This window comes from Pseudorca crassidens, chromosome 1 (assembly GCF_039906515.1).
Source record: "Pseudorca crassidens isolate mPseCra1 chromosome 1, mPseCra1.hap1, whole genome shotgun sequence".
Taxonomy (NCBI): Eukaryota; Metazoa; Chordata; class Mammalia; order Artiodactyla; family Delphinidae; genus Pseudorca; species Pseudorca crassidens.
This window is the reverse complement of record NC_090296.1, coordinates 113,753,391-113,770,536: the sequence shown is the minus strand read 5'-3', so window position 1 is coordinate 113,770,536 and position 17,146 is coordinate 113,753,391. Positions and strand designations below refer to the sequence as shown.

The 17,146-nt window shown below is 40.8% G+C and overlaps 2 protein-coding genes across 7 annotated transcripts in view; one reads left to right on the top strand and one right to left on the bottom strand.

Annotated features, from left to right (window-relative positions):
• INTS14 (integrator complex subunit 14) overlaps positions 1–17,017 on the top strand; it is a 43,008-nt gene extending 25,991 nt beyond the window's left edge. For 2 of the 5 annotated variants that reach the window (XM_067750859.1, XM_067750874.1), the window contains exons 10-12: positions 4,252–4,370; positions 6,875–6,940; positions 8,719–11,814. In XM_067750859.1, coding sequence (XP_067606960.1) covers positions 4,252–4,370; positions 6,875–6,940; positions 8,719–8,970 — 437 coding nt within the window. In that variant the 3' untranslated portion in view covers positions 8,971–11,814. Of the gene's footprint in view, positions 1–4,251; positions 4,371–6,874; positions 6,941–8,718; positions 14,405–14,431; positions 14,682–14,773; positions 14,841–15,795 lie in introns of those variants that run through there. The other 3 variants (XR_010946257.1, XR_010946258.1, XM_067750883.1) reach the window with 3 other exon arrangements.
• HACD3 (3-hydroxyacyl-CoA dehydratase 3) overlaps positions 10,328–17,146 on the bottom strand; it is a 32,551-nt gene continuing 25,732 nt past the window's right edge. For both annotated transcript variants that reach the window (XM_067750907.1, XM_067750897.1), the window contains 3 exons: positions 16,201–16,307; positions 15,507–15,638; positions 10,328–12,017 (listed from right to left, as the gene is read on the bottom strand). In XM_067750907.1, the coding sequence (XP_067607008.1) occupies positions 11,941–12,017; positions 15,507–15,638; positions 16,201–16,307 (316 nt within the window). In that variant the 3' untranslated portion in view covers positions 10,328–11,940. The remainder of the gene's footprint in view (positions 12,018–15,506; positions 15,639–16,200; positions 16,308–17,146) is intronic.

The following is a 17,146-nucleotide window of genomic DNA, read 5'->3' as shown; positions in this document are numbered from 1 at the left end:
CATTTAATTCTCACAACTGTCCTAGGAAATTGGGATTGTCATTATGGTAACAAGTAATAAGTGATAATAAAACCTATCTTAGAGGGTTGTTGGAGAATTTATTGAGGGAATGTGTATTGGCTACCTGACGCAGAGTAGGCACATTTTAATGGTAGATCCTACTGTTTGTTTGTTTGTTTTTTTGTTTATTTTTGGCTGCATTGGGTCTTCGTTGCTGCACGTGGGTGTTCTCTAGTTGTAGCGAGCAGGGGCTACTCTTCATTGCAGTGTGTGGGCTTCTCATTGCGGTGGCTTCTCCTGTCGCGGAGCACGGGCTCTAGGCACACAGGCTTCAGTAATTGTGGCATGCAGACTCAGTAGTTGTGGCTCGTGGGCTCTAGAATGCAGGTTTAGTAGTTGTGGTGCACAGGCTTAGTTGGTCCACCACATATGGGATCTTCCCAGACCAGGGCTCCAAACCATGTTCCCTGCATTGGCAGGCAGACTCCCAACCACTGCACTACCAGGGAAACCCTGCTGTTTTAATTATGTTTTTTAATCAAAGGAAAGCTTGCAAAATAGTACTGTTTATACTTATCCCTTCTCCTAATTCTGTTTCTAGAGACAACCATTTTCAAATTTTAATTGTTTCTTCTGATGTTTACTTACATTTCTAAATAATATAAGTATACAGCTATTTCTTGACCCTTTTTTTCTTTTAAAGGTCTTTTTTTTTGACTTTTTAAGGAAAACTAGCTAGCTCTCTTACCGCTACCATCCCTCCCCACCCATCCACCCAAGAAGCACATTTTTCCCTTCCTCAATCCTTGCAGTGTGGTTATAGCATTCTTTTTGGGTAAATCAGTATTCCGTCCTTGCTAAGTGAAGTCAGTATTATTTACTACTAAGCTGTGTGGTGTACCACATCACATTTCCTTTGTTTTGCAGCTCTTCGTGGCCTACTCCAGATATTACTTTTTTTTTTAATTAGACATTTCTTTTTTCTAGCGGGTAAGATAAATGTATTCTAACTTCAATTAAAAGGAAAGCTCTCTTGGAAAGGCACTGATGTTCCTCAGAGGATGCAGGAAAGAGCTGGGCAGCCTGGCTGTAGGGGAGCCAGCAGCGGATGAGCGCAGCCCTCACTCTAGGCTGTCTCGCAGCCTTCCTCTACTTCTCTCTTCTTTTTTCTTGTTTTCCTTTGCTGTTTTCTGTGTACCTATCACTAATGCCTCCGTAAGTAAAATACATCCTTTACGTATTTTTTTGTCAGTTTCTTTCTTTTTTTTGCTTGGAGTCATCTCCCTCCCTCTTGTTTCATGAATGGACTGGTGGTTCTCTAGGCTGGTTGCATAGTTGTCATCCCGCGTCTTCCCTTCATAGCTCTTCCGTGGCTCTCCTGTTTCATGCATCCTCCTGAGAAAAGGGTACATGGGAAGTGAACATTTGAAATCTTGCATATGTGGAAGTGTCTGTATTTCATCCCTTACACTTGATTGATAGTGTGGTTGGATATTGAGTTCTAGGTTGGGAATCATTTTCCTTTAGAGTTTCGAAGCATCACTCTATTGTCTCTTCTGGCTTCCAGTGTCACTACTGAGAGTCTAGTGCCATGCTGACTGCCAGGGCTTTGACAGTAATCTCTGTTTCCTCTGCACACCTTGAGGCTCTTTTAGTGGCCCTAGCGTTCGAGATTTTCAGAATCATGTACCTAGTTTTTGGTCTCTTCACTCATTGGGCTGGGGACTCAGTGGGCCCTTCCATCTAGGAATTCATGTTCTTCATTCCTGGGAACACGAATATGTCTTTGATTTCTCCCCTGTTTGTATTCTCTGTTCTCCCTCTCTAGAACATATGTTTATGATTTGTGTGTGTGTGTGTGTGTAATTTTCTTATCATCCCCTACCCATTTTTTTCATTTTTTGTTGTACGTTCTGTAAAATAATCTTCAACTTTATCTTGCAACTGATTTTTTTTTAATTTCTGCTATCATATTTATTATTTCTAAGGTCTCTTGTTCTTTTTTCATAAATGTCTGCTAAGCCAGTTACCACATATAGGCTCCAAACAATTAGAGACAGTACAAGATAGGCTACGATTAGACGTTGAAATGTTTGGTACTGACACTGAGTGCTGTAGGATAAAAGGGACTAGAGAAATCACTGTCTACCAGAAAAATATGGGACAACTCCATGGAGAAAGTAGGATAGGATCTGGACCTAGAATTTAAGTAACTTTGGAAAGGTGAGGAACAGCAGTGTTGAGTAGGGGAAGTGTTGTCTTCGAAACCAGGCCCAGCTGAGTCCCTGGGAAATCTGAGCCTCAGTTTCCTCATCTTTAATGAGACTAATAATATCTACCCTCTAGGGTTGCTGTAAGGAGAGAAGTTGTATGTGTAAAGTATTTTGCACATAGTTGTAATTTAATAAATTCTATAAGTTCCTTGAGGCCTGAACAATACCTTCTGTAGCCACACTTCCTAGCACAGTGCTTGCTGCATAGTGAGGTCTTACTATAGATGATGAATGAGTACGTGAGGGAGGGAATAAATAAATGAGGAAAGGAGAGCATTCCAGACAGGGGGATAACAGGAACAGTGGCAGGGAAGTTGGAAATAAGCATGTGGCATGGGAAACAACTGTTGGGATCTTGGCCTGACTAGAAAGGTTTATGTATTGACAAGTATTTGTGGAAATGTCTGGAAAGCTGAGCCACTACTTTTTGGAGTGGGTAGGAGGAGAGGGGACTGACAGAGATAGTATGAGGCCAGTATAAGGCATCTAAATTAATGACAAGGTTGGGGTTAGAGGGCTTATGGGTCAGTTAGAGAAACTGGGCTAATTCCAGTTTTCAACATGAACATTTGAGCAAGGGATTTAAGCTCCCCAGACTTGTTGGGAAAATGATTCCTTCTTTGTCTACCCCAAATGATAATAAGGATAAAATGAGCCAGTAGATACAAGTATGCTTTGTAAGTTTGTGACAGAGTTTCAGTGACTTAGGAAATAGGTAGAAAAACAAAAAACCTTGTTTATCCACATGACTATAAAACCAACATGGCTTTAAATCCTTGGAAGCAATAAACTAGTAAGCCATAAGATGAGGTATGTTTCACCAAAAAGGTATTTCTTCCCTTGCTCCTTTTTTTTTTGGCTGTGCAGGGTCTTCATTGCTGCACGTGGGCTTTCATTGCTGTGCAGGCCCCCAAGCAGAAGGGCGACTGAGCACCTCGGCCGCCCCAGCTTGCACCCGCCCACAGACTCAGGGCGGCACCAGAGGCCAACCCTGGGCCTTAAGCCCATCTCTGTCCTGCTTGCTTTTTGTTAATGTTGTTGGTTTTTTTAAGTTGGTTTTCATTTTTCTTTGTTTGGTCTTATTTTGTAAGAAACTATTTTATATATAGTAGACCCCGTGTGCAAGCAGGGGCCACTCTTCGTTGCGGTGTGGGCTTCTCCTTGCCGTGGCTTCTCTTGTTGCAGAGCACAGGCTCTAGGTGCATGGGCTTCAGTAGTTGTGGCACGCAGGCTCAGTAGTTGTGGCTCGTGGGCTCTAGAGCGCAGGCTCAGTAGTTGTGGCGCACAGGCTTAGTTGCCCCGCAGCATGTGGGATCTTCCCAGACCAGAGCTCAAACCCGTGTCCCCTGCATTGGCGGGCGGATTCTTAACCATTGGACCACTAGGGAAGTCCTTTCCCTTGCTCTTTTCCATAATTTGGCTATACGTAATTTTACTTTTAAATTTTCTCAATGCCTAGACCTATGTTGTCTAATCCAGTAGCCACTCACCACAGAGGCTCTTTAAATTTAATTAAATAAAATTCAGTTCCTCTGTTACACTAGCCATGTGTCAAGGGTTCAGTGGTCACATGGGCTGTGGCTACCATTCCTCATCACAGAAAGTTCTGTTGGAGAGTGCTGGGCTAGGCTATATAGAATTGCAGTATATATATACATATATTTTTATATATACTTTAGTATTGTATGTACAACAATTTTATCCTCTCTGACCTTAATTTATAAAGCAGATAAGTGAAGCTTGTTTCTTTAAAAACATTAAGTTGTTTTTCACTTGTATGTGTCTCAGTTGATTGTTTAGTGTCGACATCAGTATTGAGAACAGGTTCCCCAACCTGACTGAAGTTAATGGATTTTCTTAATTAGGGAAGTAACAGGATATAGGAGATTGAATGATTCAAAGAGCTTCTAGCCTAATTGGAAATGTAATTGATTGTGTTTTGCCAGATGTCATTTCAAGAATGTCTTTTTCTTTTAAGATGCTAAAGAAAACCCTTATGGTGAGGATGATAATAAGAGCCCATTCCCCCTGCAGCCCAAAAACAAACGCAGTTATGCCCAGAATGTGACCGTGTGGATCAAACCCAGTGGCCTGCAGGTAACATTACCATTCACGTTGCTCTCCACTGGGGACAGGAGGAGGGATTCTGGCGGGCAGGCGGACATTTGATTTGATTTTCTTTTCCTTCGATACTTAGTAATTAATTTACTTCTAATGTTTGTCATTATTTCCAAAAAGGATTTGAGGTGGCCTACAGTAAAACACGTACATAGCAGGATCATTTTTTACAAAATTTAGAGCAATATGAAACGTAGAGGAAGAGGAGAGACAATTGTTTCAGGAAGCCAAGGCAAAATGATAATTGTATTTGAGCAATTTGGCTCTGAGCTTCCTGCTACCAAGGTCAAAAAAGAAACATGTTGTTTATATGGTTCTTCTTGTCTGATAAAAGGAAGCATGTCAGTTCTTCTAGAGAGACACATTTTTCTGGCATTAAATTTTAATGTAAAAGTTTTGACATGGTGAGTCATTGAATAACATTATGGGTGTTATCTTTAATAATAATTTTGAGAAAGCTGTAAAAATCTTCATGTGGTTATTTCTTCCATCCCCACGGGGTAAGCCAAAGCATTACCCTGTAGTGCCACAGAGACACTTTCATGGGAGGCTAAGATTATCTTGTTATCACGGTGTGCTGCTTTTAGTCAACATACTCAGTGACTTTCTTGTCCCATTAGTCATTTATACCTATTTTTTTTAACTCTTTATTTTATATTGGAGTATAGCTGATTAACAATGTTGTGCTAGTTTCAGGTGCACAGCAAAGGGACTCAGCCGTACATATACATGTATCTGTTCTCCCCCAAACTCCCCTCCTATCCAGGCTGCCACATAACATTGAGGAGAGTTCTCTGTGCTATACAGTAGGTCCTCGTTCGTTGGCCATTTTAAATATAGCAGTGTTATACCTATTTTTAAAAATCACTTTTTTATCATCTGAGTGCCTTTTTTTTTTCCTTTGTTCTTCCACGAGTCCAACCTAAGCCAAATGGGAAGAGGCAGTCAGGCCACCTGACCACAGAAGTAGCTTCTGTTGATGGCATAGTCTCTTCCAGCCCCCTTTTCAGGGAGACTGGACACATCCTGCTGTGGCTAAGGGGCCTCTTCCCTTTGTTGGAAATTCAAGTTCTCCCTCTTTCTTGCCATCACTGACCCCAACACTTCCCTGTCAGAAAGAGAGCTGAATTTTTCTAAAATTATTTTTTAAATTTTGTTTTGATCTGGGTGTATTGTTTCATTATGGTGAGGTGCACATAACAAAATTTACCATTTCAAATATTTTAAAGTTACAATTCGGTGGCATTTAGTACAATCACAGTGTTACACAGCCATCACCACTATCTAGTTCCAAAACATTTTCATCACCCCAAAAGGAAATCCTATGCCCACTAAACAAGTCACTCTTCCCCTAGCTCTTGTCAGCCACTAGTCTGCTTTCTGTCTATAAGGATTTGCCTGTTCTGGATATTTCATATAAACTGCATCATATTATACGTGGCCTTTGTGTTTGACTTCTTTTTTTTTTTTTTTTTTTTTTTTCAAGAGATGTTGGGAGTAGGAGTTTATTAATTAATTTATTTTTGCTGTGTTGGGTCTTCGTTTCTGTGTGAGGGCTTTCTCTAATTGTGGCAAGCGGGGACCACTCTTCATCGCAGTGCACGGGCCTCTCACCATCGTGGCCTCTCTTGTTGCGGAGCACAGGCTCCAGACGCGCAGGCTCAGTAGTTGTGGCTCATGGGCCCAGCCGCTCCGCGGCATATGGGATCCTCCCAGACCAGGGCTTGAACCCGTGTCCCCTGCATTAGCAGGCAGATTCTCAACCACTGCGCCACCAGGGAAACCCCTGTGTTTGACTTCTTTCAGTTAGCATAATGTTTTCAACGTTCATTCATGTTGTAGCATGTATCAGTACTTCTTTCCTTTTGATGGCTGAGTAATAGTCCATTGTATAAATAAACCACGTTTTGTTTATCCATTCATTCAGTTGGTGAACTTTTGAATTATTTCCACCTTTTGGCTATTATGAATAATGCTGCTATGAACATTTGCCAAATTTATTTTTTCTTTTGTTGCTCTGCTGTTGTCATGAAAAGAGTTTTATAGTTTTAGCTCTTACATTTAGGCCTCTGATCCATTTTGAGTCCATTTTTTGTATATGGTATGAAGTAAGAGTCCAACTTCATTTTTTTGCGGGTGGCTATCCAGTTATCCAAGCACCATTTGTTAAAGAGACTGTTCTTTCCCCCATTGGATGGTCTTGGTACCCTTGTCAAAAAGCAGTGGCCATAGATGTATGGGTTTACTGGGGGTGTTTTTGTGACAGGTTCATTATTATCACCAAGGGATTTATTATCATCAAGCCTTTTGAAGGAGGGAGATGCTTTACTAATGTTGAACAATGACATTAACTCAGAAGGGATCCTCATCTTGACATTGTAACTCTTTTCTCATTTTCATTTTTTTAATTTAAAGCCGTCCTTTTGTATTCTTTCCCTTTTTACCACAGAATTCTAATGTTGAATTCTTTTTACCCTCGATAGACAGATGTACAGAAGATTTTAAGAAATGCAAGGAAACTACCTGAAAAAACACAGACATTCTATAAGGTGAGATTATCAGAATTATAGGGAATGAGGGCGGGCCCTGGGATGTGTGCCAGAAACAAACAGTTCACAGTAGCGTAGGGTAACGTTGAACATGGACAGGGATTAGAAATGTATGGTTTGTTTGTGCCTTAGTTTTTTCATCAGTAAAGTCAGTAGAAGTGATAAGTCTGTTGCTGCCCTAAAATCCAGGAATCAGAAGTGTTTAAATGGCCTGGTTCTGTGCAGCGGGTCTTCTCTGCGTTGGTGCTGTTGTGAATGGCTGAGGGAAGGAGCTGCAAGGACCTGTGGGTCACAGCCCTTAAACCTCCTCACTGCTCCCATGTGGGTATCCAGTCTGACTCCAGGCAACCATTGTATGTGACTTCCAGGGATGGTGATTGCCCAGAACATTCTTACTGTACCAGAGGATCTGCTTCCAGGAATGACTTCTAAAATTGCACATTTACGAATTGCAAAAGGATGGCCCTCCAGAATCATACCTAGCTAATGCAGAACCATTGGTGGAGTGAAGTTACAAGGGATGGGGTGGAGTTGAGGGGCATTTAAAGTCACTCCTTGCTTCTCCCCTGTCCTTCTGGTGTTTGGCTGAGATTAAATTAAGTGGCAGTGTGAGGTATGCTGTATTGGCAATTGTGTCCTAGCTTGCGAATCTTAAAATACGGTACACACAGCCAGCTCCAGGGTAGCATCTCTTCCAGAGAACATATGTGCTTTGTCTGGATGTTATCTTATTACCTTTATGTCTTCTAATTATGTAGCGAGCTGGTGAAATCAAGCAGAGTTCAACCAGAGAGCTGCCCAGCCCACCATGTCCCCCACTAACTGAAGCCCTAGGCCCTTGATGACCACTCCTTGGCTGTAGTCCCTGTCTCCCTGCAGAGCTGTCTATTCAGGGTGGCACACTTGTACTTCGGCCTTCTGAACTTTTCAGTTGTAAACAGATGATAGTAGAGAGGTGGTCAGAAAGCCCATTTCTCTTTTCTGGTTTTATATAACCTACAGGAAAGGGCCTCTACCAGATGGCTGTGTCAGCTCTTCCAGTGGGCGTGGAAGAGGTTATCCTCATTTTGTGCCACTGACACCCAGAGAGGCTACACACTTGCCCAGATCACACTGCTAAGTGATAGATGGGGCATTTCATATTTCTGTGCTTCCATCCACTACTCAACCTTTTGTGGTAATCTTTGGGGTCAGACCTACTGACTCCTCCAGTGCCTCCTCCAGACATGCTCATCGTCATTCAGTCTAAGGCTCCAGCCAGAGAGGCACCAGAGGGTAAGAGCCCTCTGAGGTTTGGGGCAAGCCTTTTCTGTACCTGAGTAATGGAGGAAAAGTATCCTCCATAGAGTTATGAGTACATGAAATGATGTATGCAAAGCATCTCACCATGTTTGGCCTAAGTGCTCATGCAGGAACGTGGAGAGACCTAGAGGGTATAATGCTAAATGAGATACCTCAGATCAGGAGGATGTCATTTCTATGCAGAATCTACAAAGTACCTCACCATGTTTGGCCTAAGTGCTCATGAACTGTGGTGAGGATGACCTGAGTTTCAGTCACCTGTGTCTTCCTTAGCTTTCTGATCACCTGCAGAGGAACCACTTCCCAGTCATGTCATCACACTCTCTTGTTATTGGCATCTCTGTACAAGCATTTGTTCTCATATGAAAATGCTCATTTAAGATTGGGAATCAAGGAGAACTTATACTAAGCTGAGTACTTACAAAGTATGTGATGAGGAGAACACATTTCAGGAACATTGGTGTCTTTTGTTTTAGGAGCTGAACCGTTTACGAAAGGCTGCCTTGGCCTTTGGTTTCCTGGACCTGCTCAAAGGGGTGGCTGACATGCTAGAAAGGGAGTGCACGCTGCTGCCTGACACAGCTCACCCCGATGCTGCGTTCCAGCTGACTCACGCCGCCCAGCAACTCAAGCTGGCCAGTACTGGCACCTCTGAGTACGCCGGGTACGACCACAACATCACACCTTTGCAGACAGACTTCTCTGGGAGCAGTGCTGAAAGAATGTGAAGCTGACTTCATTCTTTTTTCAAGTGAAAATAATTTAGGATAAAAACTTTTCTGGTCTGTTCACCTCTGCAGCAGCTACCCGAAGACCTTCTCAAGGCTGCCTCAGAAGCACCACTTGCAGGTTTGACTCTGCTACTCTGAGAAGGGTTCTGCAGGGTGGGCAGCTGCTCGGGCTTTGACCTTAGCTTTCTGGAGCTCAGTCTTTAAAACCAAAAGACAACTGTTGCTCCCACAATGGGCACCTCTCCTGAGAAGCCTGAAGGACTGACAAGCGTAGAGCCCACTCCACCTTCCTCGGGCACCCTAACAACCTGGGTTCTCTGTTCCTGAAATGCCCTTTACTCTTCTCCTCTCCCAACCACAGGGACATTTTCAGGTACCTAAGATTGGGAGAGGAGACTTGCTAAGTATAAGCCCAACATCACTAAGTTTTAGAATTTCCTTAGAACTTGGGCAAAAGGTCGGTGGTAACCCTTAGGTGCTTTTGGCATATCTTGAGATACAAACTTTTAGACAGCAACCATAAATGTATAAAATGATTCTTGTTTTTTCAAATTTTTTTTAATGAAAATAAAATATTTGATTTTCTATAAAATGGTTGCACTGGGAAATTTTTAATGGGTCTTTTTGCCTTTTGCTCTGTCCTATAACCTAAGTATAATTTTAACCTCCTAAGTAGCATAGATTCATCAATCTTGAAGGTTCCTTGGGTTCCATACTGACTTCCTTGTTTCTGACACTGGTTAGGCCTCACTGCTTCACTGCCTAAGCCAGGTTCCATCCAGGTAGATTCTGATATCACTGTAGTCAGTTATGGTTCCAGTTCATGAGCTAGCTTCATGACCTTAGGCAAGTCATCTAACTTCTCCAGGCTTTGTTTACATCATCAGTGCTTTTCAGATTGTTCTGTAAACCTCCTAAGGAATGGCTGCTTCAACCCAAGCAAACATGTTTTATTTAACATGCTGAATTGCTATATAGGCATACCTCGGAGGTTTTGCAGGTTTGCCTCCAGGCCACCGCAGTGAAGCATATATTTCACTAAAGTGAGTCACACGAATTTCTTGGTTTCCCAGTATATAAAAATGTTATGTTTACACTATACTGTAGTCTATTAAGTGTGCAATAGCATTCTAAAATAAAAGGTATATACCTTGATTTTAAAATATTTACTGCTAAAAAATGCTATCCATCATCTGACAACACAGGGTTGCCACAGATCTTCAATTTCTAAAAAATGCAAGTATCTGTGAAGTTCAATAAAGCGAGGTATGCCTATAAAATATTTTTTCTAAACAAAGGAATTTATCACTAACAATTTGGAAACCATTAGACTAAATCTTTAAACACAAGTTACTAAGATTTTAATTGTAAATGTTTAATAGAAATACACAATCTTTAGCTTTCTCAGACAGCAATAAAGGGGTTTATAACAATCAGTCACTAAGAATACAAGATTCTACCACAAAGATACAGCATAATCTGCTGTAAAGCTGATCTGCCCAATTACACATAGAAAGTCAGTTGAAAGAACACCAGAAATTAATACAAACAAATGTTGACAGAAGTTGCAGACATGCAAAATATCCTTCAGTGCAATGAACTTGTAAAAATATCAACCAGCCTATGCTAATCAGATGTTTTTACTTAGGTCAAACCAAGTTTCCATCTTGGGCCCAGAGAAATAGCATAACCCACTGAGTCCCCTTTCCCCCAGGAACAATGGGAACGGCAGAACAGAAAGAGTCAGCATACCTCAAATTCTTATATACAAACAAACATTACTTGGTTTACTTGGAATGTATTAGGGGAAACTGATGTTTTCGACAATGGCCAAATCATAGTGTCTAGATTTTTTTCAGTTCCTCTGTTGGTGGATTTCCTGCCAGGAATTGTTAAAGGCTCAGCTGGTGGTTCTCCAGCCAAAGTTCTCACTTTGTTTTCACTGTCCTACTGCAGACAGGTGAAACAACAGCAAAATAAAAAGCAGGTGTTTTTGAGGCCTATTCAAAAACAGTTCCACCAACTCACTCTGACACAAGTAAATGGACTCAGTCAATGCAGGGGAAGGAACACTGAGTTTTTTATGTCTGTGCACAGCCTAAGACAGTTTCATAGGTATTTTTACTTAGCCTACTCTGATGTTTCCAGTTTGCCACAGGCTGCATGGCCAGTTTGACCCTTTTGATCCCTGTAGCACCATTTGCATTTGGAACTCTTATAATCTCATTGTTTTCTAACTAATGTTTCATCTTTCGTGTTGAAAATAGTTCTGATTTAGCTAGGAATGAAGTAAATGATCATGGTGTTCCAAGGTTCTAACTGGTTTCTCTCAAATCACCCTGGGCCTCTCCAGTGCCCACGCAGGTTAAGATGTTGTTAGAGAGATTCAGAGGTAATATGTGTCCTCCAGCCCTACTCGGACTCAGAAATGTTTTATCAATGACTGAGTAAAACTCGATTTCCAGAAAAATCAATGCCAACCCACTTAACAAGTAGCCCCTTGGGTACAGAATATATTAGGTCCTTGTCTGAGTCACTTTCACAGCCTCCTACACAGCAACGTAGTCTTGCTTTTTTTTTTTCCACAAGCAATAGCTGAAAAGAACAATTCCCAGCTATAAGAATGGCCAGTAGCTGGTAGCATCAGGGCACTGAAGAAGTATCTCTGGCCTGTGTGAAACAGACTGACTGGACATGGAGTGGGTGGGGGTAGGGCTGAGTCTTTTGCTGTCATTAACAGAATACACAGGAATGAACCTGTCATCAGGTATCAGTAATCCATGTCATGCAAGTACTACACTAAGATAATACAGTAAATTCAGGAATGTTACTGGGGAAAAAGGAAGATAGCCTCACTGAGAATTTAATCATTTAACTTTAAAAAAACTTTTACATCAGTACAAGAAGGTAAAACTAAGAATTATAGATTAGGCTCAAACTGGCAAGAAGTCATCTAAATCTCTCTTTTTAGTGGATCTTTTTCTTTTTTTGTCCAAAGCGCCGCCTGCGCTGTTTATAAAGATGACGGAAATTTATGTATAATCCTGAAAAAGAAAAGAGGCCAATTAGAAATGAGAATCTTTGTCTCTGTTTATAAGCAGAAGCTCTTCGGGCAGGACAGTCCCTAGTTGTCTGTTTTTCATATCCCACAGCCCTGTGCTTACTGCAGTTGCTCAGGAAGTACAACTTAGAACAAATATTAATAATGCACTAGAGACAATTCAATTTTCCCCCAGTGGGTTCTACAATTTAATTTTCTCCCATATTTTACTATGAAAAATTTCAAATATACAGAAGATTAAACCATTGTACAGTGAATACCACCTAGATTTAAACTTTAACTTTTTTACATTTATCACATACCCATTCCCATCTCATTCTTTATGTATTTCAATGTAAGCTGCAGACATCAGTACACTTCACCCCTAAAAATTTCATTAATTAGAGTTCAGTATTCCTTTTTTTCCTTTCTTTTAAGGTAGGATTTATATAAAATGAAATACACAAATCTGAAACAGAGAACCTAATTTTTAATTCAAGGCTATGCAATAATATGTATTAAGCAATAGCCTAAAAGGTATGAGACACTTCTAGGAAGCGCACAATTCAGTGAACTAGAAAAACACAGGATTTAAGAGCCAGAAGAAAATTTCAATCCTACGTGATCACTGAGTAGTTCTGCAGCTTAGTCTCACCTCAGTTTTCTCACTGTACAACAGGGTTAAAAACACTTATTTTACAGCCATTGTGAGAGAACGTATGTTTGATCCATACACAAATATAACAGGTTGTTATACTGCTTCTAAATTACGTAGATTTAGGATTTATTTCATTCTGAAGAATAAGAACAACTACATATTCATTGTAGGCAAACTATGAATACAGAACCTTGTAAGTCAGAATATGCAATAGCTTAAACAACACAAGGAAAAGCCACTAGGGTTAGTGCACATTAAAATACACCTACCTGGGACTTCTCTGGTGGTCCAGTGGTTACAACTCTGCGCTCCCAATGCAGGGGGCCCAGGTTCGATCCCTGGTCAGGGAACTAGATCCTGCATGCCACAACTAAGAGCCTGCATGCCACAACTAATACATGCCACAACTAAAGATCCTGCATGCGGCAACAAAGATCCTGCGTGCCGCAACTAAGACCTGGTGCAGCCAAATAAATATTTTTTAAAATAAATAAAATACGTCTACCCTTCTAGCTTTTTTAGTAAAATATTTTAAGGGTCTTTCCAACACTTATTCCTTTTTAACACTTTCAGTAGGCCCACCTCATGGAGCCTAATTACAGTAGTACTAGATTTATCCAGTAATAGAGGTAAAGAGCTCTTTTAATGAGTGCATTTTCCAAATTGAAGCTTACTCCCTTAAAGCGCCAAACGTTTTAATATTTTTGGTGTGAAATCTTTCTGAAATGGAAAAGAAGAACAAATGGAATAAAATTTAACCTTTGGCAGATGACCTGCCCCCATAATGTATATTATTTTACTGCACTTCTGCCATGTGCTGATTCCGAGGGGCTCCTAAAGGGTGTAGGTCTCTTCTCCCCCACTTCTAAATGACCAAGATCGGGAATTCCCTGGTGGTCCAGTGGTTAGGACTCCGCGCTTTCACTGCCAAGGGCCCGGGTTCAATCCCTGGTTGGGGAACTAAGATCCCACAAGCCGCATGGTGCGGATAAATAAATAACCAAGATCACTGGGCTTTCCAACTTCTTGGGTTTACTTTTTGTGGTCTCCCTCTCAGTCTGGGGAAGCCAGCCTCCAAGCTGGTCCCCAATAATCCCTACCTCCTGGTATGTCATACCCTTGTGTAGTCCCCTCCCACATTATACAAGGTTGATCTGTGTAAGAAAGAGAATACAGCAAAAGTGATAGTATGTTGGGGCTTCCCTGGTGGCACTAGTGGTTAAGAATCCACCTGCCAATGCAGGGGACATGGGTTTGAGCCCTGGTTCGGGAAGATCCCACATGCTGAGGAGCAACAAAGCCCCCGTGCGCCACAACTACTGAGCCTGTGCTCTAGAGCCTGGATGCCACAACTACTGAAGCCCGCGTGCCTAGAGCCCGTGCTCCGCAACAAGAGAAGCCACCGCAATGAGAAGCCCGCGCACCGCAACAAAGAGTAGCCCCTGCTCGCCACAACTAGAGAAAGCCCATGTGCAGCAACAAAGACCCAACACAGCCATCAAATAAATAAATAAATAAATCTTTTTTAAAAAAAGTGATAGTATGTCACTTCTGAGTTTAGGTTATAAAAAGCAGTGTGGACATGATAGAAGTGCTAATTATCACTATAATGGCAATCTTATTACAATTGATAAATGTATCAAATCAACATGTTATACCTTAAAGTTATACAATGTTTTATGTCAAATATATTTCAATAATAAATAAATTTTTTAAAGGCAAAAAAAAAAAAAGGCAGTGTGGCTTCTGCTTTCTTCCAGATCACTTGCTTTGGGGAGAAGCCACGTCATGAGCATCCACGTGGAAAAGTACTATGGCAGGAAACTGAAGCCTCCTGTCCACAGCTACATAAGCGAGCTTGCAGCAGATCCTCCAGCCCCAGTCAAGTGTGCAGAAACTGTAGGCCCAGCTGAGCTGACAGCTTGACGAAACCTCATGAGCGTCCCTGAGCCAGGGCCACCCAGCTAGCCTACTTCCTGACTCTCAGGATACACGCGAGATAATAAATGTTTTCTGTCTTAAGCTGCTAAGTTTTGGGGTAATTTGTTACACAGAAAAAGATAACCAGTATACTATCTGCTGTCACATCCTTCTGTTGCCAGGAGACCATAGAGCCATACTTCAAGGCCACCTCAAGACTTTTGTGAAATACAACAGGGAGAAATATATGTAAGTATATTAAAATGTGTTAGAACTTTATCTAAAGTAAACAATCCTCATAATTAGGAAGGCTTTTAAATCTCTCATATTTGCAATAATATAGGTTTACTTCTCTTTCCCTTCTTTTAGTGCTTAGTTTTTATGAGTTAAGGCAAAACTTTATGGTTTTATATTAAAATTAATAAATAAGCAACGCTTTACATGAGGAGTGGGGGGCTTTCCTATTGTTAGGTAGAAGCCTTCTGACGTGTCCTGGCTGCTCAGAGGCCTTTACTGCCTTCCCTCCTTGCTGCCAACTGTATCACCACCTCTGTAATAATTCCTCTGGATAAGGGATCTGCTACTGAAATTAGCAGAAGTAAAATGAGCTTTTTATTCATTTTTTATTCAGTTTTAAAAGAGCTGCTTACATTGTTTTAAACATGAAGTATGGTGAAGTCCCAATGACCTAGAGCATTTCAAGAAGATAACTCACTCACTGGAGATGTGGGAAGAAATACTTCCACACATAGCATATTCTCCTACTGGGTCTATTTGGCAAAGTAATCGTTCTCTAACTTATTTCTACTCGTTTGAAAGTAAGAATACTAATAAGGATTTTTAAAACTCTGAATCATTTAACTCTACCTTCTAAGAAGTAACAGAAAAAAGGTCTATTACAGAGCCAATACTTACCTAAAAATAATATTATAAGATAAATCTGAAGAAAAAAGGAAAATCTAACTTTGATTTTCACTGGATATGGCAATGTGAAGCTGAATCTTCCTGTTTCATTAAATATTGGAATGGACTGGATCACTGAGACAGCTGAAAAGCAGAAACAAGAACGTTTTAGAAGCAAATGAAATACAGTCACATCTACTGATAGAACCTTCTAACCCCTCAAAGTTTCTGGGTTTGTTGAAAATGCTTCTTCCTCCTCTCTTTGTACAATGGGCTCATGTCTCTTTTTTTTTCCCCCTAGCTTTCCTAGGAAATAAGCCTCCAAGCTGACAACAAGGATAAATGAGGAACAGTCATCTGATAGCACTGGGCTTCCTATTCCATAAAATGAAGAGAAAAATCCCTGACTCACTCACTAGGTGTTTGTCGTAATAAAATGAAGTCATCAATAAGAACTTGCTTTCAAAAATTTAAAGTACCATATAAATAGGAAGCATGCAGTGCATGACCACCCAGCTTCCAAACCTTAACAAAATGAGCTACTTCCTTGGAACAGTCTAGATACCAGGAGTCATGTGGAAGGAAGCCACTAGAAAGAAATTCTTGAAAAGTTCAACACCCATATTTCAGACTAAGGCTGGCAGAGGAAGAAAGATCTGGCCACCCCTTGGAATTAAGGTATAAAACCTAGAGTTCCTGAAAGTACCTTCTGCCAAACATCCCAGAGGATACAGGGGAATCCACATAGTGTAACGAAGCCATGTGAGCACCTTCCAATCCATGTCAATGCAGGAAAGCATGTAGAAGGGGTACCTATTGAAAATAAGGAATTAACATGTTAAGAGCCACTGAATGCAACCCTAGAACGTCATTCAACAATAATTTCACAATTAGCCACACATGGCTTCTTAGCAGAATTATAAACTCCCATCATGCTCCTCCTCCAATCTTCAAAGGATATGAATTCTCAATAACGGCAGACTAAGTTTAGGTCTCAAAGGAACCCTCTATGAAAAGGTTCAGTATATAGAACAGATGCTCAGAAGCATTTTGGCTTTATTCCTAGTTGATCTACATTCCAAGTAGGTAAAGATGACAGATACTTTGACAGACACTTTATCGCTGCATAAATGAACATTACCAAAATTAAAGTATACAAAAGACCTCTAATCTATAATCAGGAATACTCTATTTAAAAAGAGATAACATAAAAAAAAGTTGCTTCCTCCCAAACAGTAAAAGTTAATATTAAGTACCTATAATCTCTTTCGCCTTTGTGTTAAGTAAATTAGAGGGTATACTGGGTGCCATGGGATACAGACTCCATTTAAACACAATCTAGGACTGCTGATGTCTTTTCTCCCTCTTAACTGTCAACTTTACCAAAATACCACCAAACCTAGAGCTGAGAAGTCAATTTGCAAAACCAACCCTCCACTTGACTGAAAAGGGAAGAAGTATGGAGTGTGTATAGTCTGGTAAAGAAGAACACATCTACTTTAATTGGATCTTTTTTTTTTTTTTTTAAAGATATTTCTTCTATTGACAACTGAGAATGGAAGAATCAGATAAGAGGTCAATTCAAACTTCAGTAATCTTGTAGTAAAAGATTCATTTCTATCATCCCTTCTCGAAGGCTAGTCTTTACTACT